The 25,437-nt window shown below is 47.2% G+C and overlaps 1 protein-coding gene across 4 annotated transcripts in view; it reads right to left on the minus strand.

Annotated features, from left to right (window-relative positions):
* Positions 1-24,389, minus strand: part of EXOC6B (exocyst complex component 6B) — a 317,684-nt gene extending 293,295 nt beyond the window's left edge. For 2 of the 4 annotated variants that reach the window (XM_072861634.1, XM_072861632.1), the window contains exon 1: positions 24,095-24,389. In XM_072861634.1, the coding sequence (XP_072717735.1) occupies positions 24,095-24,207 (113 nt within the window). In that variant the 5' untranslated portion in view covers positions 24,208-24,389. The remainder of the gene's footprint in view (positions 1-24,094) is intronic. The other 2 variants (XM_072861635.1, XM_072861633.1) reach the window with 2 other exon arrangements.
* Positions 24,390-25,437: the final 1,048 nt, after the last annotated feature.

Consider the following 25,437-nt stretch of genomic DNA (forward strand, 5'->3'; position numbering starts at 1 on the left):
CCGAAACCCCGAAGCTTCCCTCTTCTCCACGGCTGAGCTGAATCGTACCACAGATTTATAGAGCCAGGTGAAGCAGGACGGCCTGCCACGAATGACAGCTGGCAGGGAAATCCGCCCTCGCTGCCTGCGAGGAAGTGACCTGGAGCCGAAGCAGCATTTCAGGGAAACAGAAGAGCCCAAGATATCATTTCCAGGACAGCTACGGAAAAGGGGGATTTGTAATCACTGGTTGATCAGCCACCACACCGGGGTCACCTCTCTCAATGCTGCAGCACAGCCTTCCGCAGGGGCAAGGGGGGGGGGGGGGGGGGAACAATAAAATAAAATTTTAAAAATCCATATTGAACATCAGGTTTGTCCTGCTATCACAAAGCTTCACCAATCCTCGGGCAAAGCAGGCACCTTCAGCAACAACAATAAAAAAACTTGATTAAAAACATTTTGAACTGACTCAAGAGCAGAGTAAAAGCACCACCGCTTTACATTCCTTAATGTCTAGTACAGCGTATCTAGCTCCAATAGGTGAGTCAAAAAAACACTTATGAGAAATACAAAAGATAGAGCGTAAAAAGATCGGAAAATATTTAATTTCCTGCATCAACTAAAGACTGGGATACAGCAGGGCCTGAAAGCAAGCAACTAACGTGAGCATTTAATGCACAGCAAAGAGAACATAGACTTGCTAGGTGAATTTTTTCCAGACCTACAAAGGCTTTTGCAAATTAACCTTGTAAAATTTGTTCCAGAAAAGGCAAGCAAGCAAGCAGGGAAACTCTGGCTGCACAACTTACAAAAAGCCTCTGCTGTATGGAGCAACAATCTCTCATTGCTGCTAGCACCGTAGAGGAACGGGTCCCAGTCCGCAGGCTGCAAATCCACCCGCATCCACCAAGCGCATGACAAAAGAGGGAAAAAAATTAAATCTGCACGGTTCTGTAGTATAATTAAGCAGCAAGATAACAGCAAGTCAGCAGCTTTCAGATGAAGCTAGCTAAGAAGAATGCCCCTAAAAATTGTGCTTTGACAAACAAAAATTGAGATGGCGACTTCAGTGCATTCATTAGCAACCTGCATCGCCTAATTTTGTTTTCTGGATCCATTGGGCGAGATTCAGCTAAATGACCATGGACACAACCATAGTAATATGTAGCACTAGACTGGTAGGACAGATTTGCAGAGCAAAACCGGCGGTACTTTGTCCAGACTATTAAGCTGACCGAAAGCAGGTACCTATTTTAGGGCTGCTCTTGCGATACCTTTAAAAGAAGGTATCATTTAGGTGCCTCGGTCCAGGCGCCGAGACTCACCCGTCCACCTCCAGCTCTATGATTCTATGATCTCGCTTCAACCTTATTTCTCCCCATCCCAGACAGCTCCCAGGCTCAGGCTCCCTTTGCTCAGCGCTCCCCAAGCAGGGTCCTGGGACCCACCGCTCAGACTTGAGAAAACACCACAACAAATAGCATGGCTGGAGAAGCACCACTTGCTCATCACTGCTCTGAGCTTGCACAGTTGCAAGACTCCAGCAATAGATTTCAAAACCACCAAGCTATTTCAAAATGCAAGCAGCTCGTTATTTTTTCTTAAAGTACATTTAACAGAATAACACTAAAAAACCCAAATGCATTTAACAGAGTAACACTAATAGCCCCAAGTGATGGAGAGCACCTCTCAAGGGTTCCTAGAGAGCTTTCAGACTTCAGCTTCATGTGCTACTCAAAACACAGCTATCACTGAGGCAGAACAAAGCGACTCTCTGCAGCTATTTAGGACAGGAAGCAAAGGACGCTGTGTCCAACTGATAGTGCAAAAGGAATTTTAAAAAGGCAACATGTAATGTCTCAGGCCTGCAGCCAATTTGCTTCAAAGGACCCTGGTGTCCCCAAAGGGAAAATTAAGAAAAAAAACCCACACACACATAAAAAACAAAGAAATTATGCACGAAGCTTTTATATTTTGCAGGGTGCTTTGCCTCCAGCAACGAGCCATACACGATGGACCATGTGCAATGCTGTGCTCTTAAATCTGTTATCCCCGGGGCTGCAGAGCTGCTCGTTATCATGCAACCCAGGCGTTTCCAGGCCAGGAGGGGCTATCGTGGCCATCGGATCTCCTTCATAAACACATGCTATAGAGCTGCCCAGCAATTCCCAAAGCAGGAGGAATCATTCTGAAGTTACTACATCCACAAACACCTAATCCAGCCCAAATAGGGTGCACACAAAACACTTCCTCGGTGGGCTTTAAATCAGTTTGCAACTCTATCATGGTTTTAGCCAGGGAAACGGGAAGGCAAGGGGTGCTGGAGGAAAACAGGGGATCTTCTCTCCAGCTACATCCCCTCCCAACACACCTTCCATGCATTTGGTGCGTGATACTTTCTGGCAAGAGTGATTTCCCTTGTGATAACCCAGCAGTGCCCCAACAGAAGAGCAGTTTGCCAGATGTACATCATCACTCTACACAGTAAATGAACCCTCTTATCCCAGGGTATTTTCCCCAGGAAGATCAGCTTGCAAAGCCACTTCACCTCCAAGCCAACCCATGGCAAAGGTGGTGGCAGACAGCAACCACCACCAAGGGAGTTTCATGAACTGTGTCCTGCGGAAGAGATTTCTTTAAACCCCATCTCTCATATATTTACACCTTTGGCTTGTCAAAATACGGGTGTCGTTCAGCAGCAGTTTAGATGTCTTCCTTGAGAGGAAAAAATAAAGTCCTGACTTTTCCTGTTTGGGAAGTGGGCAAGGGGAAAAACACCGTAGTATGCTGGTTCAATCTTAAAAAAAAAAAAAAAAAACCACAAAAAAAACCCCACCACACACTGCACAGGATGTGTAAAAATAGGGCTCCTGATTAGATCAGGACAATTGACTATTTATGAGTCCCACCTTCTCAGCTTGTAGAGGGACTTGTCCCTCTCACCCGCCCGGGCTTGCACACTCCACATGGGAAAGCCAGCCGAAACGGGTGCCTTGCAGCATTAAGGTAGATGAATTTAAGGCATGTTGCAAAGCTTTGAAAGGACCCACTGGTTTAGTTAAGATCAGTTTGATGCCAGTCAAGGACTAATTAATGCAGCTCCTGCCTTTACAGAAGACCTTGGGTTTGGACTGAAGTCCTGGTGAAGGCAGTCTGCCGATCAAAACTATCCACAGCGACCCTAGATAGTAAAGGACAGACCCCAGCTACACTGAAACCCACTCCCCGTGCCATGGGGTGGGTGCCCAACCCCAGCGTGGCCCAGGGAGAGATGGTATAATATATATACATCAGGCACTCAGCAACAAAATTTGGGAGCTCCTGGTTTTTGTCCATCTCCAAACCTGAATCAGGTCCCCAAATCATCCCTCGGGTTTCCCAGCCCACCTTCTCCGTCCCAGCTGCGGGAGGGGGAAGCCAAAGAAACATCAAACTCCCCAGATAATCTCTCCCCACGTAGTTTCCAAGCACGCAAGTGAATGGAGACACAGATCACCAGAGTAGTTGCATGGAGCCGGCCGTTCGCACACGCGTGCTCCTCCACCCACCCCTTGGGAACGGCTATTTTCAGCTAGTTCAGACGGTGAAGCTCACGACTGAGGAATTATCTTTACGTGGCTGTAGCTGCTTCAAGCATGAGCTGCTCTAAAAATACAATCCACATTAAGGAGACTCAAAAAAGCACGCCAAGAGCTCATTAAAGAGCAGCAGAAAGTCTGTCTAAGTGAAAAACAGCCTTCCAGCTTGTGCTTCAGTCTGAAAACAAGGATGGGAAGGACTTCAGATAAACATCCAGTCTACCGAAATTTCACGTGGGAAAAGCACACCTCCAGAGCCAAGAGCAGGGTCAGCCTCCACAGCACCTGCAGACAAAGGCCAAAATATATATACACATACATATATATATTCGTGTGTAGATATGAGGTTTATATATGTAACAGCTGGAAACCACAAAATTTGGAGTGGGTGCAAAACCTGGTGTCCAATTGCATTAAACAAATAACAGGACAAACGAGGAGGTAACACTACGGATTAATCTACTGAATCATCACTGCCGTGGTCTTAAGAAAATAAAAATAAAACTGCTATTGTCCAGGAGAGAGAAGAGGAGGAGAAGGAACTCACATGAAGGGTTTGCAGCAGAGGTTCAACAATTTAGTTGTAGAAAATTGTATATACAACTCGATAGCAGAGGGAGGCCATGAGTCACGATGACAGAATTGAACAGTTCCGCGTATGTCCAAATCCTCTTGATGGAAGAGGAAATAACCCACCAGGAACAGGGAAATGCTTGGAATGCCTTATCTTAAAAACACAAATGCATTTTAAAAAAAAAAAAACCACACAAGTAAGAGCAACCTGTTTGCCCTCACATTCATTAAATCATTCCACCGCCAGCCTCAGACTTTCGGTTTAGTGGTGTCAAACCAATCTGTTCCAGAAAGGCAATTATTTCAGAACTTGAAATAGCTTTCATGTGCCACAGCCCACGAGAGTCAGTCCATCTAATCTCATACATGGACCACCGAAAGACGCTGGAAAGTACAAAGAAGCCCCACAACAGACAGATTCAGGAGAGCTTGTGAGCGCAGGGTCCCAAGGACCTCCCGCAGATGTCCTGGTGGCATCTCCCTGTGGCATCTCCCAGGCAGGACTGCTTTTATCTTTGAATTTTCTTGTTGCTCAGTTTAAATGACACCTCCTGAACGCCACAAATTAAGAGACCAGTAATTACCAACCCTGCCAGAATGAACACGCAGAACAGCCTGCAAGCTTCCAGAAACACACCTACTTCTTTCCCTCCTGCCAGACGCTGGGAAGCGGACCACAAATCTTGTATTTAAAATTTAAAAAAAAAAAATCTTTCAGAGAAAACATTCCAAAATGCAATTACCCTAAATACAGCACATTTTTATTCTGCATCTCTGCCAACATTAAGTCGCTGTTTTTTTCATGGCATTTTTCAGCTTCTGGATGGAAATGTATCTGTTTGTATTATCCCTCCCCACCTAGGAGAGCTAGCTTCTCCCAAAACTCCTGGCTAATCACACACCAAAAATAAACAAATTGCTCCTTTATTATACCTTTTCTGAGCAAACATAGTAAAAAAAACTCCAAAGCTTTGACACATTGTAATGTGTTTCTGCTGGAAAACTGTAACACCCAGGCTACTACAGCAACACCAGCTAAAGGACTGGATGCAAACACCCCATTCACACAGACATACTGCAAGTAGCAGCCAGAAAAAAGAAATACTGAAAAAACACAGATTTTAGTGAAGAAAGTCATCCCTGGGCAACAGTTCGCTCAACTGAAAACAGGACAGAAGTGTTTTTCTGTATTTTGCCTTCCCAAACCGGCTCGCATTTCTAACGCGTGAGAGCAGTTATCACGCGTTTTACTGGGGTTTCAGTCCGGTCCCCGGTGAGCAGATGGTCAGGTCACAAAAACGCCTCGCTGGACATGGTAATTGCCGGCGATTTCAGCAGAGACCGATGGAGATTGTGTTATCAGCACCCCTGGGACAGCCTTCGGTCTTCGCACCGATGGGGCCAGGCTGGATCGTCTGCATGGTCTCTGCCTGGTTGTACTTCTCTTAGACAAGGGGAGAGTTGCAGACTGCAAGGGTGCTTGCATCAAACCTTCACCAAATTCATACAGAGGACTGAAGAAAAATACCTTTATATACAACAGCTGAAGAAATGCTTCAAGATATGTCATAGTTCTGTGACTCTTCGTGTATTTCGCCAATTCTCCCAAGAAATAGAGCAGAAAATGGGGCTATTCGCACTGCTTGCAGAGGTGAGAGTGCTGCATCTGGCCATTTACTCAGCAGATGCAAGCCCTGTGGAAAGGGATGGTCTCCCAGAAGACTGAGTCACAGTCATCAGACATTGAAAGAGACCTGTTAAAGCACTCCTAAGTGTCACACAGATTATGCAGAAGCATAGAAACACTGTTTTTTTGAACTAGCCTTTGCAGGACTGCTCCTTACAACCTCAGAACGTAACTTACTGCTACTCTAAGATACAGAAAGCAGCATTCTCCTCTTCTGACTTGTAACTCAGACGAGTGTATTCCACTCCAACACAAAAAAACTCACAGCCTTTCAGCAAAGCACATTTGTGTTTGAATTCATGCATGTGTACTTTGTGTAGAGAAAATGCACATACGATAAACTAAGCTGGGGGCAATTCAACCCAAACAGCAGTTTCATCCCGCTTCTGCAGCTTCATGTTTCGTTGCTTTAGGAGGCTGAGAAATCACCCACCGAGCAGTCTCACTCCTGTCACCACAACCTCCGTCGCTGAGGCTGAGCTTGGGCACGGAGGAAGCATCTTCTCAGGCGAGACTTGGAAGCACAAGGATACAATTAACAGCACTTTTGGGGGCCATAAGCTTCGTGGTATTCAGCTAGTGGGTGAAACATTGAGACAATTTCAGTCTCTGGGGACGGTTTCCCTTTCCCGGGCCTCTCTCCTACCCCGTTCCATCTTTCAGCATTAACTTCCCTTCTTCTCTGGTCCTCTCCCCCGCTCCTGCCTGCCCCACGGAAAGCAAGCTGAAGATCTGAGCGTGCCGAGCCCCGCAGCACAGCGGCTGCGGGCAGAGCAGCGGGTACATCCCTAGTCCTCAGTCCCACTACGTATCACAAGCTACAGAGGGTGCAGACACAAAAGCAACCGGATTTCTACAAGAAATTCCCACCGGCGGTACCTTTCAAGTGCTCTGTTCCCATCAGGACTCGTTGTTTTGAATTATATTCTCTTCTTGACAAGGAGCTTTATTTTTGTGTACACTGCCAGACACTCAAAGGCAAGTTATTTTTCAAATAAGCGTCACTTGGGTTGAGCCAGGTTGAATCTCAACTTGCACTTCCTGCTTTTATTTCCAGCTTCCATTTATTTTTCTGTCCTTGCCACTGCTTGCAGCCTCTGCACTGCAGTTTTATCTACATGTGTAATTAAACATGGTTTTGTTGTTATTACCTCTTAAAGACTGAGGACTTGGAGTACAGTCAGGGAGCATAACAGGCACTTAAGCACCTATGTTCCTCGTATTTTGCCCTTCTAACTCAATTGTCATTTATTATTGTTACTTATGGTTTCCAATAAGAATGAAAGCACTGCTTAATTAGCCCAATTTGGATTACTTAACGTCAGACTCTAACTGAGCATCCTGCATATGCCACTTCAGATGAATCTGTACCAGACCCAAAACTGAGCATCAGCACTAAAAATGCTCAGGAAAAAAATAATTGTGATTATGGTTTTAACCTGCATGACCAAAAATCTTGTCCTGGACAAGACACAGGATCCATTCAAGAAGGGCAACCTAAAGAAATGAGCCTGAAGTCCAAACAAAGCAGCAGTCCACATCCCAGCCTCAGGGCATTTCACAGTGCTTTGGATCTAGTCCTTAGAAAGCCAGCATTTGACCTCGCCTCTATCTCCAACAGACAGCTGTTTTTAAGGAAAATAGCAACACATAACTTTATTTCAAGGTTATTTTGCATGGATTTCTATTATTTGGGAGAATCGGAGAGGAATGAAATTAGATCACGCTTCCCAGGAGAGAATATTGTGTTACTGACTTCAGACTTTCATATATTTAGTTTAAAAAATAAAATCAAGCAAATGGACAAATGAAGATTAAGTGCAGACAAATAAATGGACAGCAGGTCCATAAAATGAAAATAAAAGAACTGGTGGGTTTTTTCCTATTACAGCTATTTGTGGCAAAAGAGTTAACTTCCCTTAAGACGCACAATAGTATTTGAGGCTTTTATAAAAACACCCCTGACATATTTTACTGCAATCCATGGATGTGTCATCTATCAAGTTCCCTTCCAGCACCTATTTTGGAATTCTCTCCCAAATAAAGTACACACAAGTTTGTCTGGCACGCAACAATTCATGGCACAATACCAACAAAAGATGTTCATTTTTAGTTGCTGCTTCCGAACCAAGAAGCAAAAAAGCAGGACCAACATATTACAGAGTATATAGAAAGATTTTGTTTGTTTGTCAATAGATAAATTCAAAACCAAAACCTTGTTCTTAACAACATAATTTCACTACAAAAAAAACTGCTAGCAGGTAGGAGCAGGTGGACATGGAGGAACCATCCACATATTAGTATTGCACGGCCGCAAAACTGCTTCAGCTTACGAGCAAAACATTGGTATCAATTTTTTATTATTTGATTTTTACCCTGCCTGTGCCACCCGCAGCCAGCGGGCAGTACTGACCACCGCAGCAAGCATTCTTGGTCACTGGAGGGTGCCACACAGATTCCCAGGGACTGCAAGATAAATCCACGCCTGCAGCAAAGACCACAAGTAGAGGACAAATTGGAAAACTCCAATTTCCAGTTTGTCTTGTCCAGAACATAAATGTCCCCATCTGTTCAGGCCAACACAACACACACTTCCTAACCCAGCCACAGCATTTCCAGCTTGCACTGCAAATAAAAAAAAAATAAAATAAAATAAAAAAAAATCTTACAGGGGCCACAACATGCTGTGCTACCAATTCAGAGGAGCGATCACAAAGATAACCACCACTACATGGCTTTAGCCTCTGTTGCTTTGGTTCATAGAATCACAGAATGGTTTGGGTTGGAAGGGACCCTCAAAGATCATCCAGTCCAACCCCCTGCCATGGGCAGGGACACCTGCCACTCGATCAGGTTGCTCTAAGCCTCGTCCAGCCTGGTCTTGAACACTTCCAGGGATGGGGCATCCACAACTTCTCTGAGCAACCTGCTCCAGTGCCTCACCACCCTCATCTTAAAATATTTCTTCCTTATGTCCAACCTAAATCTACCCGCTTTCAGTTTAAAACCATTGCCTCTTGTCCTGTCACTACAGGCCCTGGTAAAGAGTCTCTCTCCATCTTTCCTATAAGCCGCCTTTATACATTCAAAGGCTGAAGAGAAGTTTTCTATAGTCCTGCATGGGAGGGCAGGATCTAAGGAAAAGCTCACACTGGGATTTCTCCTAGCACTTAAGTGCAAAGGAGGTCCAGTAACATCAAACGCTTCCAAAGGACTCCACCTAAAACTGGAAGATTGATTCCGTTTCAGTGAGAGCACCCAGGGCAGAAGAGCAGAAGAATCAGTAACCCAGACTGTCCCTTCCCAAGCTGAGCTAGCCAAGCTCCCCGCGTTCCGTTGTAAAGAGCAGCCCTCAGAGCCCATGCAGCTCACGGTTGTGGCTACCCTGAACAGCCTGTTCAAGTCCTATGGGCAAAATACCCCCCCGTTGCATTGGGCTACAAGATGCAAGCCAGAAGCAACAGCATTTTAACTTGAATTTGAGTTCTGACTAAGTTATTAAGTTTCCCAGATATTTATGAACTGTTTAGAATAAAAGCATGATAGCAGCACATGGGATTATCCAGAATAGGAGGCAGACAACAGGTGAGCCTTCTACCAAGTATTTTTTCAGAGGTAACAGATGCCAAGTGCAGCATGGACAGTTAATATCTCAAAGAGCACTGCCACACATGTACGTTTTCACGTACCTACAGCAGCCTTTCTGGGTATTCTCCCAACTAGCTGGTATCACCAAACACAACCACGCAGCAACAGTAAGCACGGCCATTTTGCTCGCTAGCTGAAACACTTTTGGCACCTCAGTTCAGTTCTAGAAGAAATTAAGAAGGAAAATAAGTATTCCCCAAACAGATCATCTGAAATTCCCAGACTCTCCCTCCTTGAAAGGTGCTTCAGCTGAGGTTGCTTGGTCAAATACCAGGACAAGTCTGATCTCAGATCTTCGTGAGAGGACATGGACATCACCTATCGATTAAAGGCTCTTCCACTGCTTCAAAAGGGTGTTGTTAAGCTTAAAAAGAAAAAATCTGACAGCCTCTCAGGACAGAGACCATCTTCATGATGATGCACAGCACAGCGGGGCTCTCATTCCCCAGTCGGGGTCTTTGGTTCCCATGGAAAACATTTTCGTGTCAGTCCTGCATCTTTCCTGCAGCATGGGAAGGTGATCATAATGTTAAAGAGTCCCGTAAATACATTTTACTTCACCCCGAAGCCACAGAGGTAGAAAGTCTCTACAGGTGTACATTGTTTTGAAGAAAGGTAGGCTCTCTGATTTGAGAGAGAAATGGCTCCAGAAGATTCACAAAGAATTCACAATGAGCAGATCTCTAGCCTCCTCTTTTAAAGTGGTTAGCAATGAAGTCTGTAAGCTTAAAGGGTTAATCTAGGATCATATGCCCTTACTGAAGAAGCTGAGCATGGAGTTTCTACTTCTACCAAAGGCAACATCTCACTCGCACAGGAAAGCCCCATGAGGTCAGCTTCTAATCCGAGACCACATATAAATTCACTCTGAATTTAAAAGCCTCCAGCTTCCTCCCACCCCAAGACCACATCACTCTTTCAGCCTGTTCACCTACCATCCCATAACCCATACCAGCTCTCCACTCCTGGACCTTGCCCCAGCCCTGGCCAAACCCTTCCTACTCGCACGCCATCATAACCACATCACCAGCTCGGTATCCTCCAGCTGTTTCCCACTGCAGGGCACAAGCTCTGGTTGTCTTCTCCACACCTGCACGTGCCACCCAGCTCAGCTTCACCGTACCAGCTTATGAAGGAAGCATCAGATTATGTTAACTGTCAGGAAAAGGCAAGCTGAGGATGATACCAACATATTTAACAGCCATTCAAGAAGGGCATAGTTTCTCTAACAAAGTCAGATTATAATCTTTTGGTGTCCAGTTCTCTCCAAATTGGACAGAGAAAGAAGGAAATAGATTCACGAGACGGTTCAACCGTCTTTACTCTCTCTAGCCTCTAACAACCATCCACCCAGAAGGAAAGCAAAGGCTAGCTTATGAACGGTGATATTTGGAAAATATTCTGTTAACGGGTACCATCTTCTGGGAGATTGTATCTACTAGTAAGGAAGTTCACATCCACTTGGGCTTTGAGACATCAGCCTGAAAGCAAAGTCTACAGCCATGTCCATCACCCAAAACACTGCCAAGGGCTGCCTCCACATTTCCAGCAACTTATCTTGCTTTCAAGCTCTTCATTACTCAGCAGAGAGGGGAAAAAATTGCTCCTTAGACTCATCTTTTGCCTTTCTGTTCCTCTTGGATGGCCATGAAAAAAAAAAAAACCCAACACTTGGCTTCTCAGTGAACCTTTTATGGAAGATCTGGCAAATCTCTTAACATCACTGACAGATTTTAAGGAGGAGATTTTGTTTGCTCACTCTTACGAGCCTGAAACTCAAAGCAAGCACATAGCTAAGCAGTCACAGCCATACACCCTGCTCCGCTGTGTCAGTATCCTTGGCCCCGATATCCGCAGAAGGTACTGCGCAGGGGGAGTGCAGCCAGCTAGCAGCTTGGGAGAGACGTTTGGAGCTTTATTTGTCGCAGAAAGGGAGGCAAGGAATTATTTCAATGCCAAGATGGAAAAAAAAAAGCTCTTCTGGGAGGCACGTGAATCATCAGCGGGCTGGCCCAGGGAGAGGGGTGCAGTGGAGGGAGGAGGTTATTGCAGCTCTATCAGCACCCTCACCCTCTTGGCATGAAGAGTGAAGCAGAACATCTCCAAAGTGAGCAGCAGCAACCGTGGGGACACCTGAGCTCGAGGAGGCTTCAGTCCCTGACCTGGGGGTTCTGGATTTTTAAGAACACAAGAAATACTTTCTTTCACTGGGACAGCAGCTGATGATAAGTCTAAGACACCCAAGCCACAGCTCATCACACAACTGCTGAGCTAAATCCTCATCTATTAATACACCCAAGGGCAGATCCTCAGGCTTCCTCCCTGCCCAGCCAGGGCGTGCAAGGACACGTGCGCTCACAGCACTGCTATCTATTGTGTAGGACATGTCACCACACCCAGAGCAGGCAACGCAAAGCAAAATCAGCTCTGTGACAGTCCTGCCCCGACACGAGGACATCGGGCAGACAGGTCAGGTCGCTCTCCAGAGCGCCCTTAAAAGCCTCTCCCCGTGCACAGGGTGCCCTTACTTCACGTGCTCCTGCCGCACCAAGACTGGGCACATTCACAACCCAATGGATGTTCAGGCCAGAAGCAAATTATTAAAAAACAGGCCAGATAACAGTCTGCTAAACAAAAACCTAATGTGCCACAGGTATTTCAGGAAGAAAACAGTCACCTTTACAGATTTCAACCTTTCCATCACTGCTGCCTGCAGTTTAAAAATCCCAAAGGCACCAGTCCACCCCAAAAAGCAGGATTACGACTAGCCTCATCCTCCGCTTTCTTAGTAGCTATGGTTGAGAAGCAGCAGAAACAGAGGATTTGCTCACCTGCTGTTCTGCCCCAGCTAATGCTGCTCAGCTCCTTTGTGTCCAAGTGACTGAAAGAGCACAAATCAGTGTGTGTGTGTGTGTGTGTGTGTGTGTCTTGCCCGAGCAAATTGCCAGCCCTAAAGCCAACCCAGCAGGAGAGCTAATTATCCATACACTGATTTTCCAAACCAAAACGGATTTGGAAGCAGAGAGAGGAAGTTCCAGCAGACAGGCACACCATGCATCCTCACTTCTCCAAGACAGACGGCACCTGGAAAACAGGCTGGGTATTACAAAGAAATAATTCTTTATGATGACCTAAAACTGCGTCTAGAGATTTTATAAAAAGGATGTTACTTCCTAAGATATGGCCACAGGAAATCAAGAAGTCTCGACTCCTGATTTCAGATTTTTCAAGAAGCTGTGGCACCTAACCTATGGCACTAGAGGTAGAACCACCTTGACAAGGACAGCATCTGGCAGAACGGCTAACCCAGCCCGCAGCTTGCTGCCCTCGCAAGCGCTGACGAAGGACAGCAGCCAAAGCCAGGCTGAAGGAACCGTGCCGGTGGCAGCGTACCCTTGAGAAGACCTGTTCTGGTGGCTCCTCAGACCCAGTGAGGGTGGGACAAACTCTCCCCAGAAGCTTGGACACGTGCTTACTGGAAACACCATGAGCGTCACACACACGAGGCAGTTGATCTGCACAAGCAGAGTAAGCCGAGCTTCAGCAGGAAGCTAGAGACATACTGACCCCCCCAGAACTACCATACTAAATCTACGATGGGCAGAGGACCATGCTGCATGGCACCACCTACTACTGACAGGACATCACAGCCAGCCCAGCTATCGCTTTTGGACCTTAGCTAATGACCGGCTAGACCACTGGAAGCAAAGTCAAGCACCCTATTGATTCACAGGGAAGGGATTTCCAGAAGCCACCTCCTTCACTTCAGTCCCCACCGCAAGGTCAACCTTCCCTAACCCACTACTGACAGATGTATGTCTACCCATCTTTTCAAACCCTTCAGACAAGATGCTCTGTAGGCAAATGAGGGAGCCATGGCAAGATTAAGGTTTTAAGTTTGCCAAAGGGTTTTGTTAGCAGAGAGTCAGGACAACCTACAGAAGAAAGTAATTCTGCTCCAACACTTTGACGTGTTCAGAATTAACGATGGGCTCTCTGCAACAGTTGGGGTAAAACACGCAAATCGAGCACCTTTGTGGGAGCAGGAAGAAAACCATTACTGTCGCATATCACTACAAAGAAGAACAGCAGCGTGCTTCTTCGTTTCTTCCCTACCCAAAAAGGAAATTAAAAAGGAACAGCTAGAAGTATTAAATGCTTGTGGGTGGCAATGAAACTGCTTAAAAGACATATTTATGTGCTCTAAGGCAGCAGTATACTAACTAGGAAAAAAGGCTTTAAACATTCACACACACACACCCCCCCCTCAGCCACCATGGTTAAACAGCAGCAGAATAAGGAATAGAAGAAAAAATTTCCAGAGCTGGAAAATTAAAGTGCACAAACCCCAGTAAGCTAAGCGCACGTGTAAAATAATCTATGCAAAAAAAAAGGACATGTGAAAAGCGAATTAGTTAATATATAAAAAACTAGTAGCTTCTTCAAACATCAGAAGCAGGAAACTTGCAGAGCAAGGAAGGGAGCAGGAGCTTTTCAGGAAAACTCTTCTACAGCAGAATGGCTGGAGAAATGGCTTGCTGTGTGCCACGGATGGGACCAAGGAGTTTCTACCCCAAAACTTCTCTTGCTGCCGCAGACTGAGACCAGCTCAGTAAAACGAACAGTTGTGTTTGCTCAAGAACACTAAAGGTGCGTTACATAAAACTGCCAGGCCACAAACACCAGGTCAGCAATAACCTACCATTAATGTTGTGGTTACCGCGAGCGAAGTGGAAGATGGAAAACGTGATACCGATTTCTTTAGTGGCTTCTGCAGCACATGAAGAATCCTACAAGCTACAGAGCACTAAGCGTGACTGGGCAAAGTAAAAGGTTTTTTTATGAAATAGTTCACGAAGATGTAAAAAGTACAACATAGCAAAGGAGACAACAGCTTCTTTGGGTGGCATTCACGCATCTTATTCACTAGCACTCTTTGAAGGAGTCAGACTTGTTAACGAGGAGGATCTGGTCGACCTAACACACTTGAATGTTTAAAGCATTGCGAAAATTCAAAGGAAAAAAATAGATGGTTGATGTTCCTCTAGTTCAATGTGTTTCACAGTGGTTTAGAGAAGGGGATGAACGTCACGATGACATTTTGCAGAGGACACAGAACTATTCAGTTGGATTAACTCCAAAGCAAAAAGCTGCAAAGGATCTTACAACACCGAGTATCAGGTGACAAAGTGACAAATAAAGCCCAGTGCCAGCAGTGTAAAGCAGGACACTTGCAGGGGAGGAACAGGGGACAAAGCCTTTGTAATACACTGACAGCGAGGGGCTCCAAATTAACTCCTAGCACTGAGGAGGAGAGATGCCAGCGGTATTGCGGCTATATTGTCAGAAGTGTTGGCTCAGACCACAGAGACTGCAAGAAAAAGAAGAGAAAGCGAAGCAGAAAACATTATTGTGCCACTTAACACATCTCAAGACGTGAACCTGCATCTTGATCACTATGTGCAGCTCTGATCTTTCCAGCATCATCGCAAAAAGGTGATAGTTGCATGAGAAAAGATACCAAGAAAAGCAACAGGGATAATGAGCAATTCAAAACAGCTTTAGCAGGAGAATAGAATGAATTGATTAAGAACCTTCAGCTTGGAAGGGGGAAAAAAAAAGAAAGACTGACTTATTTCTCATAATCCTTTGTGACAGCCTAGACCCTGTCCTAGCAAAAAAACCAATTTTAAACCCTAAGGGAATACACAATGCACAATTAAACTGCAGAACTCATCCCTGTAAAATGTTTCAATGTGAGAGCATTAGCAGACTAAAATGTTGACAAGACAGTCGTGGAGAAAAGATCCATGGGAAGCTCTCAAACAGAGAAATGCTGGTACAAACTGTGCCGAAAGCCTCCCAAGTGCAGACTGCAAGACACTAGAAGCATGCGTCTGTATTTGCTCTGTGTCTCATGTGATAAGCACCCACTCCTCACTACCCTCAGAGACAGGACGATGAAGAAGAAAAGGTTTTGATGCAACCAGTACGAACATTTTCATGATTTTCTCAACTATTAGTTAGAAAGCACTTCCTTGCATCTATCCAAAATCTCCGCTGCTGCAATTGTAGTCCAGACCCCAGCCTGTGCACAGTCATGAAAGAAGAGCTTTTCATCTTCTCAACAGTCTATTCTGCATCTGAAGATGAATTGTGTGCCCGTCTTGTCTAGATTAAGCAATCCCAGTTATTTCAGTTTTTTCCTCAAAGGTCACGTTTGCTCTCCTTTGGGACAAAGATTCAGAAAGTCGCTATTATTAGGTTTCTGCAGCCATGAACTAAGCGGCCATTTTATTTATTTATTTTTAGATAAAGACAAAAATCCTTCAAACCACTAAAAGTGGAATCAGAAAGGGCATAACAGAAAGGACAGTCTAGGTAGACTTAAATGCCACAGGACTCTGCCTACAGAGGGGCAATCAACCGAGTCCCCAGGCTACTGCTTTTCTGCAATCCTCTACAGGCAGGACAGCAGAGAGCTGTAAAGATGAGCTCAGCTGCCAGCTCGAGATGAAATACTGCTAAGTCATACGCAGTGACAACGCCAGAAGACACCAAGACAGATTAGTAGAGCAGCCTTTCCCTAAAGATTCAAGGGAAATATCCCCTTTTAGCTTACTACCTCACAACGCTGCTATCATGTACTGCTATTGCAGACGAGGTGCTTGGAGGGTACACAGGAAAATAAATTCAGTGAGCTACTGAGAGCCCAGACACACGACTACATCCCACAGAATAGGAACAGGCATTTGATAATCTGTCCTTGGACAGTGATTCATTAAATTCCAGAAAGGAATGTACTTCTGCGAGAAAAAACAAGAAAATATAAGCTATAAATAATTGAGTGGTACATTCTTGCAAGCTGTTCCCTTCAGACTGCATCAGGGTGCAGAGTGAAATAAAAAGGGTTGTATGAATTATAAGGATTCACCATCCCAAAGTTGTCTGCAGAACCTTAGCACTGTAAACGAGAAGGTATCCATAAAACTCGAGATAATCAAGTAAAACGTACCTCCAGGCAGAGATTGCCAATGCTCCACACATTAAGCCAGACCAGTCCGTCTCCCGATAGACCGTTAACGCTGGTACCAGATTATTTCACAGGAGCAGCTGCTGATACTTTCTTTTCCGCAACAGAAAACTTGGAGTTGAACACCATCAGCCTGACCAGAAGGGAATGCTAATACAATTCAAGCAGTATTGCAATGAACTGCCTTTTTTAAAAGACACTTAATTATGTACATATGAACAGAGGGCCAGGCTCATTTTCAGGAGACTGCAGTTTCCCTGTCTGGGTGGCAGGAGAATGGGCTGAAAGATGCTTCAAAAGATCCTGCGAGGCTTTTATTAGCAGACAATTTACAGTTGTTACAAGCAGCTTCCTGAGCAAGCTCTGTGGCCAACAGTTAGTGTCTAGACGGTCTGCGCTATTTCTTCATGGCGTTGCTTTGCTGGTGGTTGGCATTTCACGAATTACTGTGCGTAAAGCAAGGGATGGGACTTGTGGAGATGGGACTCATGAAGCCAAGGCGAAGCGTGGCACAGCTAAAGGGTGCAAAGTCAGGAGAACAACTCAGTATAGTTTTAGCTCTGCTACATGTAAGTTCTCACAGTATTCAGCCTCAGGGGATTTTTACAGATACTGTGTATGATTTTCAGATGCTCTTCAATTCTTACTGTGCCTAGGACCTTGAAGAGGCACTTCTTAGCCAGCCCTGGCATGTGTAAGAGAAGGTCCTCTTCATCCCAAAGCTGATCCAGGTTCTCCTTCACCTCTCCTCACCCAAGGCAGGCTCAGCTGAAGGACAAACCGCAGTGATCGCAGCTCCCTACCACCAGTAAAGGTAGTCCCAAGAGTGATCAGGAGGACACTAGCATCTTAGAATCATAGAATGGTTTGGGTTGGAAGGGACCTTTAAAGGTCATCTAGTCCAACCCCTCTGCAATGAGCAGGGACATCTTCCACTAGATCAGGTTGCTCGGAGCCCCGTCCAACCTGGCCTTGAATGTTTCCAGGGATGGGACCTCCACTACCTCTCTGGGCAACCTGTGCCAGTACCTCACCACCCTCATTGTAAAAAATTCCTTTGTTAAATCCAGTCTAAATCTGCCCTCCCTTAGTTTAAAACCATTGCTCCTTGAGCAATCTTCACTCTTGCACGCCAAAGTACAAATAGGGAAGCTGTTAAGCCAGACGCTTGTCATTACACCTCGCTTCACATCTGTAATGCAGACCATTATCCTCATGTCACCCACTGCAGCAGAGATTAGGACCAGCTTGGCCAGCCTTCGTTCTTAGCACCCAACCCAGAAGACTCAAACTGCTGCTCCTTACTGTGTCATGGTTTCCATGCTCATCCGACCCACTGTAAACCAGTTACACTCCCCAACCAAGTAAAACAGTCTTCTACCAAGTGAGGGAATTGCAAGCAGCTCATGGAAGAAGGACACGTCCAAGTTCACAGACATTAGATGTCTAATAGCACAGCTGGCCCCCAGACCCAGTACCCTGCCACCAAATCTCTTGTGCCAGTCTAGATGCTGGGAAGCCACAAAACAAGCCCAGGACAAAGTGGAGGCAAACTGATCCAGATGAAAAAAAATAACTCAAATAAGGTGGAAAAGGGGAGGGTTGTGTTTCAGCACCCGCATGAATGCTGTGCCACACCAACGCTTGGGAGGAGCAAGCAAAAGATGGGGAAACTGCTTAAGCCAATACTGGCCCATCAAACTACACCCCATAGCCCCAAGCACAAGAAGCAACGTGCACTTAACCGCAGGCAGCTTGACCAAACCCACGTCAGTGCCCGTGACTATGGACTAGGAACGACACAGCAGGTTACTGTCTGCTTGGACAAACTCATTGAGCTTTTATAAATCTAGCAAGACTCAATCTTGACTTTTGCCATCACCAAGTCCCTCACTCCCATCCCCACACAACCTCTTTCCTGGGCTGGAAACAGTATTTGTGCTATCGCACAGCCAAATATGTTAAAGCAGAGCTGTATAAAAGCAAAAGATGTTTTAGCTGGGTTATTTTTCCATCCAGATCCATTTTCCAACCAGGTTTACCACCGGGCTTGTACTAATGCCACAACTTTCAGCTAAGTGGAGCTCAGAGGGGCTAAGCAAGAGCCCGAGCACTTGCTGGACCCCATCCATAAGTTTATGTCTAAGAGCAAAGCCCTAGTTTTCCAAGTTCAGCACCAGAAACCTGAATGACACGGGAACATGGCTGTACTAGTTCCAGCTCAGCTCCACCTGAAGCTGTAGAAGAAAATAAACGGGACAACATCCTTCTTCCAGGCCATCAGTACCAGCTCAGGAGTCAGGATCACAGACAAGCTGCTGCTATTTGCACTGTCACATTGCTCCAGCCTGGACCCGAGGTAGCACCGAACAATGTCAGCAAGATGGGCTGCAGCAAGAGCGCTTCTGGCTCCCACACATCCAGCTCAGGTGTCTCAACACTACGCCCATACAGCCAGCCAGAGCCTGAGGGTACCAAGAAGGACCTACGGTGACGTGCCTATGGGAGATGAGGTTAGTTATATCCATTAGTCGCGAATGAGAACGTTGTTTGTCAAGCATTCAAGCCAGAAGACCCAGAAACCTAAAGAAAAAAAAAAGGCAGTTGAGGACCTCTGGCTCCACTGTTTAAGATGAACCTGGGCACAGGGGATGAACATGACACACTGCCAGAATGGTAAACGGGTCGGCCAGGTAGCGCCAGGTCAGCCAGAGCAACACTAATCCCAGACACGGTCATGGAAGAGTTGATAAAGGATTTAGGGAACAGAGCTTAATTACAGTCCTACTTTAATCTCAGTCAAGAGCCGCTTAGTAGAAACGCTACCCTATCAAGTGTGCTTTATTTCATTCTTGGGTTAAACAACATTGTAATCTCTCCAAACATACATAATTAGCAGACAGATACGAAACTCCTATTAAAAATATAGTTTTACACAAAAGCACAGACTGGATGACTAATTGCTGTCTGAGATACAACATTTCTCAGTTTTCTAAAGGGGCACAGGTAAGTACTAGTCCCAACATAACTGATAAAAATCTCAACCACTAAGGAACAATCTAGAAAGCAAATATACACCTAAAAAGAAAAAAAAAAAGACTGATGATATAATTTGCAGATGACACAAAAGCTAGCAGAGTAACAACCCATGAAATCAGGCAGCCGTAGAAAACAATCGTTTGGAAATCTTGATCCTTCCCAGCAACTCGCACTGCAGGAAAACCAAGCGCGAAGGTACAGATGTAGCAACGAGGAGCACGATCCACAGCTATGAACAACTGGGCTCCCAAGAAAATAACTCTGCATGAAGTAACGACTCCTGTTACAATGCTGAGGAAAAGAGAGCTGCTCCGATCTCTCAGTGCACAAGCAGGAGACTACTACAGTATCGAGGTAATTTCACCTGCATCTAAAGCGGTGAGGAGACGGCAAGAATACTGTAACTACATCTATGTGGCCGGATGGGGCTTTTTTTAATTTTATCAAATGCTGTTTAAAAATCCTTCGCCTATTTCAAAAAGCTGCAAATGCAGCTTGAGAGCAGGGAAAGGGTTTTCAAGAGTGCTAGACTTGCAGAGCTCAAGCTGTAAAACCAAAAAGAAGTGACTGGAAAATACAAGCCTGTATTTTAACCGTGAGAAGACACCAGGTGTGAAAGGACACTGCAGAGTAGCAAGGGAAAGGACAGGAAAACATCCACAGGCCGAAACCAAGAACTTCTTTTAAATGATTGGCAATTCAGATAATCACACGGGCTCATCCTTAGACGACAGGCTGAGCGCAGGGAAAACTGGGTGAAGTTATACAGCCCACATTTATGGGGTGTCATACAAGATAATCTCACTGTTTCTCCTGCCTTTATTCTGTACCAGTTTGAGTCAATCATTTATAACCTAGAGGTCCAGCACAAAGCACAGGGCCAGGGAGAAGTTAAAATCAAGGGAGACTAAGAGAATCACAGAAGAAAGCAAGACAGCATCAGCTGTGCAATAAAGTAATCTCTCCATATCAAAAGTAACAGCGAGGTATTTCAGGACAAGCACTCGGCAAATGCTGTATGAGCTTGCAGAGCGAGGGACTACCCTTTTCTCACCGAGTAAGTTTGATTAGAAACTACAGAGGCAGAGAGGCGAGCATCCTCACTTACAGTGACTGCAGCTAGACTATTACGGTCCATCACTAGCTTCCCATCGCTTAAAAAATAAAGCTGAAGTGGACAGAAAGCTCAGCGAAGAGCAACAAACTGGATCAGTCAATGGAGTGTAATAAAATTAGAGCATTCGGGTGTCACAGCTTAGTCAAGAGGTGGTTTTAAGCAAGAAGAGTTTCTTTTCCCGTAGAAGGTTATCTGATCCCACAGAATTAAGTGATTCTTAGAAGCCTAGATACAGAGAGGGGATCCAAAAATAGCCCGCAAAATCAAGAAGCGTAACACGAGGGAAAAAAAAAAGATGAATTAGAACAGCAGAAGGAAGTGGAATTAGGAGCAATGGATATAATTAGTAGAGGTTGAATAGCAGGAAAGACATCCTGAAGTGGATTATTTTGATTCCAGGAGCATCACAGACTCAAGGGGATCCCCACAAAGACTCACTGAACTTGCTCGGTGTCCTCCTTCAAACACAATGACATTCACTGTCAGGTATTTAAAAAAAAAAAAAAAAAAAAAGAAGAGCCCTCGATGGCATTGGAGCCACTGGCGTAGCAAGACGTGAGACTGGCACAGCTCATCACAAGATCAAGGCTGTTGCCAACGCTTCCTCGCACGCCCTCGTCTCCCATTTTTTATATTTAGAATGAAATTCCTCTCCTTGAGGAGGGGCAGGCTTCGTCCCACATCTGCACAGCGCCCGGCACAATGGAGTCCCGGCCCATGCCACCGACTCCCAGAATCACAGTGAGAACAGAGCAGAAAAATAGGGCTGGAAGCAACTTCAAGAAGGCATCTCATCCTTCCCCTGCCCCAGGGCAAGAATTACTATACTTGCTATTTTTCTAACAGAAAACGCTCTCCCTGATGGGTGGGACACAAACCCACCCAGACAGATTAATTATTTGGACCTTAAATTTAACATCTTAACCCCTCCATCACCCTCTGATAATAGCAATTCAGCCTTGAGCGCTACGCCAGGACAACACAGAGCGGCTAGAGTCGGAAACTGATAAAAACTGATTCTGACTCGGAACTGCCGAGTCAGAAACTGATAAAAGCGCAATTCTGCAAACAAGCCCCGGCTGGCAGCAGGAGCCCGGCAGTCCAGCCTATTTCTGAACTGTGCTTTGGGACTGCTGTTCCTAGAAGGGAAACCAGCCTGGCTCCTGAAGACACATTTCTTCCATGATGCCTACAAGAAGTGAGTCACCTTTTTTTAAAAGTTTCCATCATCCTCTTTTCCGGACTCACCAGCACATCATGTTTACCCTCAGCTGGTCTAGTTTCAACTCTAGAAATCCTCGGAGCAGGTATTGCTTGGGCTTATATCATTAGTAATACTCCTGATGAAGTACCGCTGTTCTCCAACGGTTAATGCTAGCAAAAGCACAAACCTTTCTCTGCCCCAGACACTGATTAGTGTTTCTTCTGTGGCTATGCAAAGACAGACATTAAGCCCAACTCCTCATCTAACCTTAATACTAAGAAACAAGATCAACTGCACTTAGTTCTATGCAATGGAAAAAAAAAAACCACCCACACTCTTCATTCTGGCAGTTCCCAGACATTCAAACCAGTTTTTTCAGGTTTGTTAATAAATCTATTTCTCAGCATCTCCTACCGTTCAGTTTACCTTTAAAGGTTTCACAGGACAACTTCAGAAAGAAAACTGCAAAAAGCCAAAAAAACTAAACAAATGGGCAACCCTATAGCACAACAAATCCAGTGCTCTGTTGCTCCACAAATGAAAAGCTTTCCCATTTTAATTTTGTGCCCACACTGCAGTATCACTGCAAGTCAAACAGCTTAAACCCATTTTTAAAGACAGCCACGCGAGTCATTTAAAACCACGAGTCTGTAAAACTTAAATATCGAAAAGAAATGAAGGGCTGTTGTGGAGGGGGTGGGACGAGAGGCTCCAGTCCTGTTTATACCCACAGACTCCCAGCTGGCACGGTGATTTCCAGTTCAGCAACTCCTGGGCTGATGCAGAGCAGCTGAAAGAGGAAGGTGAAACCCACTGCACTGCCCTGCGAAAGGGCACCGGGTTCCCCTCGCCACCAAAAGCAGCAAAGCTTAGCACCGAATTTCAGTTTGCGATAATGCAACTATTTAGAATTTGAAGCTGAGTATTTCTGGTAACGCACGTCTATCTTTTCCCACCTCTCAGCCCGATCAATTTGGTTACAATGAGCTATAAATATCCTCTACCCATTTGTAGCATCAACCTTCTAGAGGATAACACGCGCACTTGTGCTCAGCGCTGCGAGTAATGCATTTTGGGTTTGATACGAAGTTCTCTGGGGAACTTCTGTTTTACTTTAAAGAGGGGGAAGGAGAGATGAGGTGTCTCAGTTTGCCAAATCCATTACGTGGCTTCTACCAGGACAGAGATGCTAACAGTACGTGGTCTGGCTAGAAAGAACAGGTCTTAGACATGCATAATTTATCTGAAATACCATATTTAAAAAAAAACAGTCGATTTCTCATGAGACACAGGCTAAACAGCCAGATACCGCACCTTTCAGATTAACGACGCAGCAGAAGCCACCGCTGCAAAGTCCTAACCAGCACCACAAAGAAATCCCTAAAAGGCTGAAAGGCCAGACCCAGACTCACGGGAAGGAGCAGAAGGAAAAGGAAAAGTGAACGGGCAGCGCTCCTGGGCACGCAGCTATATCCATCTGCGCTCCTCGGGCAGGAGGAGAGCTCGGCAGATGAGGCAACGGGTTCTCCCAGCTGAAGGATACTGCAAGAACCACTGGGAGAAGATGCTTAATAGGAGAACAAAGGATCCATTAAGCAAACAGAGGCATTAACTCCTATCATATCGTCAGGATGGTAACTACACCCCTACCCACGGCTTCACAATTAGCCACGGTTTTTGCCAAACGGACACAAATTAACAAAAAGGGCAGGCGATGGTTTACAAGAATAACTTGGACGGGTTCCGGGCTAAGGGCAGGAGAATGCCCTGCTTTCCCCTCTTTACCAGCACCCCGGCGGGGAGGGCGACGGCGGGCTGCGGGCAGCCCGAGAGCTCCCGGAGGGGCTGCAGGCCCCGAGCAGGAGCCCACGGCGGAGGGGCAGAGCCCGCCGCAGGAGCCGGCACCGCAGCCAGGCAGCAGAAGCCCCGCCGCCACCCCGGCCAGGCCCAGGGCGCGGAGCCGCGGGCCGGGGACAGGCCAAGGTTCGCCCCTCACGGCGCTCCCACCGCCCGGGCAGCCCGGCCCGGCGGGGAGCCGAGCAGGGGGAAGCGAGGCGGCTGCGGGCGCTTCGCAGAGACGATTATTAAAAAATAATAATAATTAAAATGTCCTCGTTTCTTCAGAGTTTCTGGGGAGGGGGGTGGCAAGGCAAGGCAAGGCAAGGCAAAGCGAGGCCCCCCCCCTCCGCCCAGGCTGGCCGCCCCGGGTCCCGCCGCCCCGCCCCGGCCGCACCTGAGCGTGGGGCCGATGCAGGCCGTGTCGGTGCTCTCGATCTCCCGCAGGATCCGCTCATGCTCCGCCGCCGTCTCCAGGCTCTCCAGCTCCGCCATCTTCCCCCGCTCCATGGGGCTCCGCCGACCCACCTGCCCTGCCCTGCCCTACGCTGCCCGGCCCGGCCCTCCCCGCCCCGGGCAGCACCAGCGCCGGGGCCGCCCGCTCCGCTCCGCGCGGCCCGGCCCGGCCCGGCCCCGCCGCGCCCGGCACGCCGGGAAATGTAGTGCGGGCGGGGGGCACCGCCGCGGCCTGCGCCGGCGCTGCGACACGCCCGGCCCCGGCAGCCGAGGGGCGGGGAGGGCCCGGCGGCGGGAGCGGCCCCCCGAGGCCGTGTCCCGGGGCCCGTGCCGCCGCGGAGGGGAGGTGTCCGCCACGGCAGCGGCTGCCGGCCTCCCCCCGAGGGGACACAGCCGCATGGCGTCGACATCTCCCGGGGGCGCGCAGCCCCATGGCAGGGACCCCGTGTCCTCCCCCTGAGGAGAGACAGCCACCATGGCAGCAGCATCCCCTCTGAGGGGACACAGCCCCATGGCCATGACACCCACCATGAGGGGACACAGCCCCATGGCAGGGACCCCGTGTCCTGCCCCATGAGGGGGCACAGCCCCATGGCCATGACACCCACCATGAGGGGACACAGCCACCATGGTAGTGACACCCGCCATGAGGGGGGACGGCCCTGTGGCAGGAACCCCATGCCATCCCCTTGAAGGGACACAGCCCCATGGCAGCGACACCTGCCAGGAGGGGACACAGCCCCATGGCAGCGATATCCCCCATGAGGGTACACAGCCCCATGGCCATGACACCCACCATGAGGGCACACAGCCACCATGGTAGTGACACCCTCCATGAGGAGGGACAACCCCCTGGCAGGGACCCCATGTCCTCCTCCCCGAGGAGACACAGCCCCATGGCAGGGACCCCATGCCATCCTCTTGAAGGGACACAGCCCCATGGCAGTGACACCCGCCGTGAGAGGACACAGCCCCATGGCAGCGATATCCCCCATGAGGGGACACTGCCCCATGGCAGTGACCCCATGTCCTCCCCTCTGAGGGTACACAGCCCCATGGCAGTGACACTGTTGTCACCTGTCACGAAGGGAGGTCCCAGCAGGAATGAACCTGTGTCCCTGCCCTGAGCAGAGGCATCCCCCTGCCCACAAGGGATGAATCTCCTCTCCTCCTGCCCCATCCTGTCCCTCAGCCCCATAAACAATGTCACCCCCACCCTGAAAAGGTGCCATCGACTGTGGTCCCAAAGAAAGCTCTCTGCTGACACCGAACCACCTTCCAGCT

Source organism: Ciconia boyciana, chromosome 5 (assembly GCF_034638445.1).
Source record: "Ciconia boyciana chromosome 5, ASM3463844v1, whole genome shotgun sequence".
Lineage (NCBI taxonomy): Eukaryota > Metazoa > Chordata > Aves > Ciconiiformes > Ciconiidae > Ciconia > Ciconia boyciana.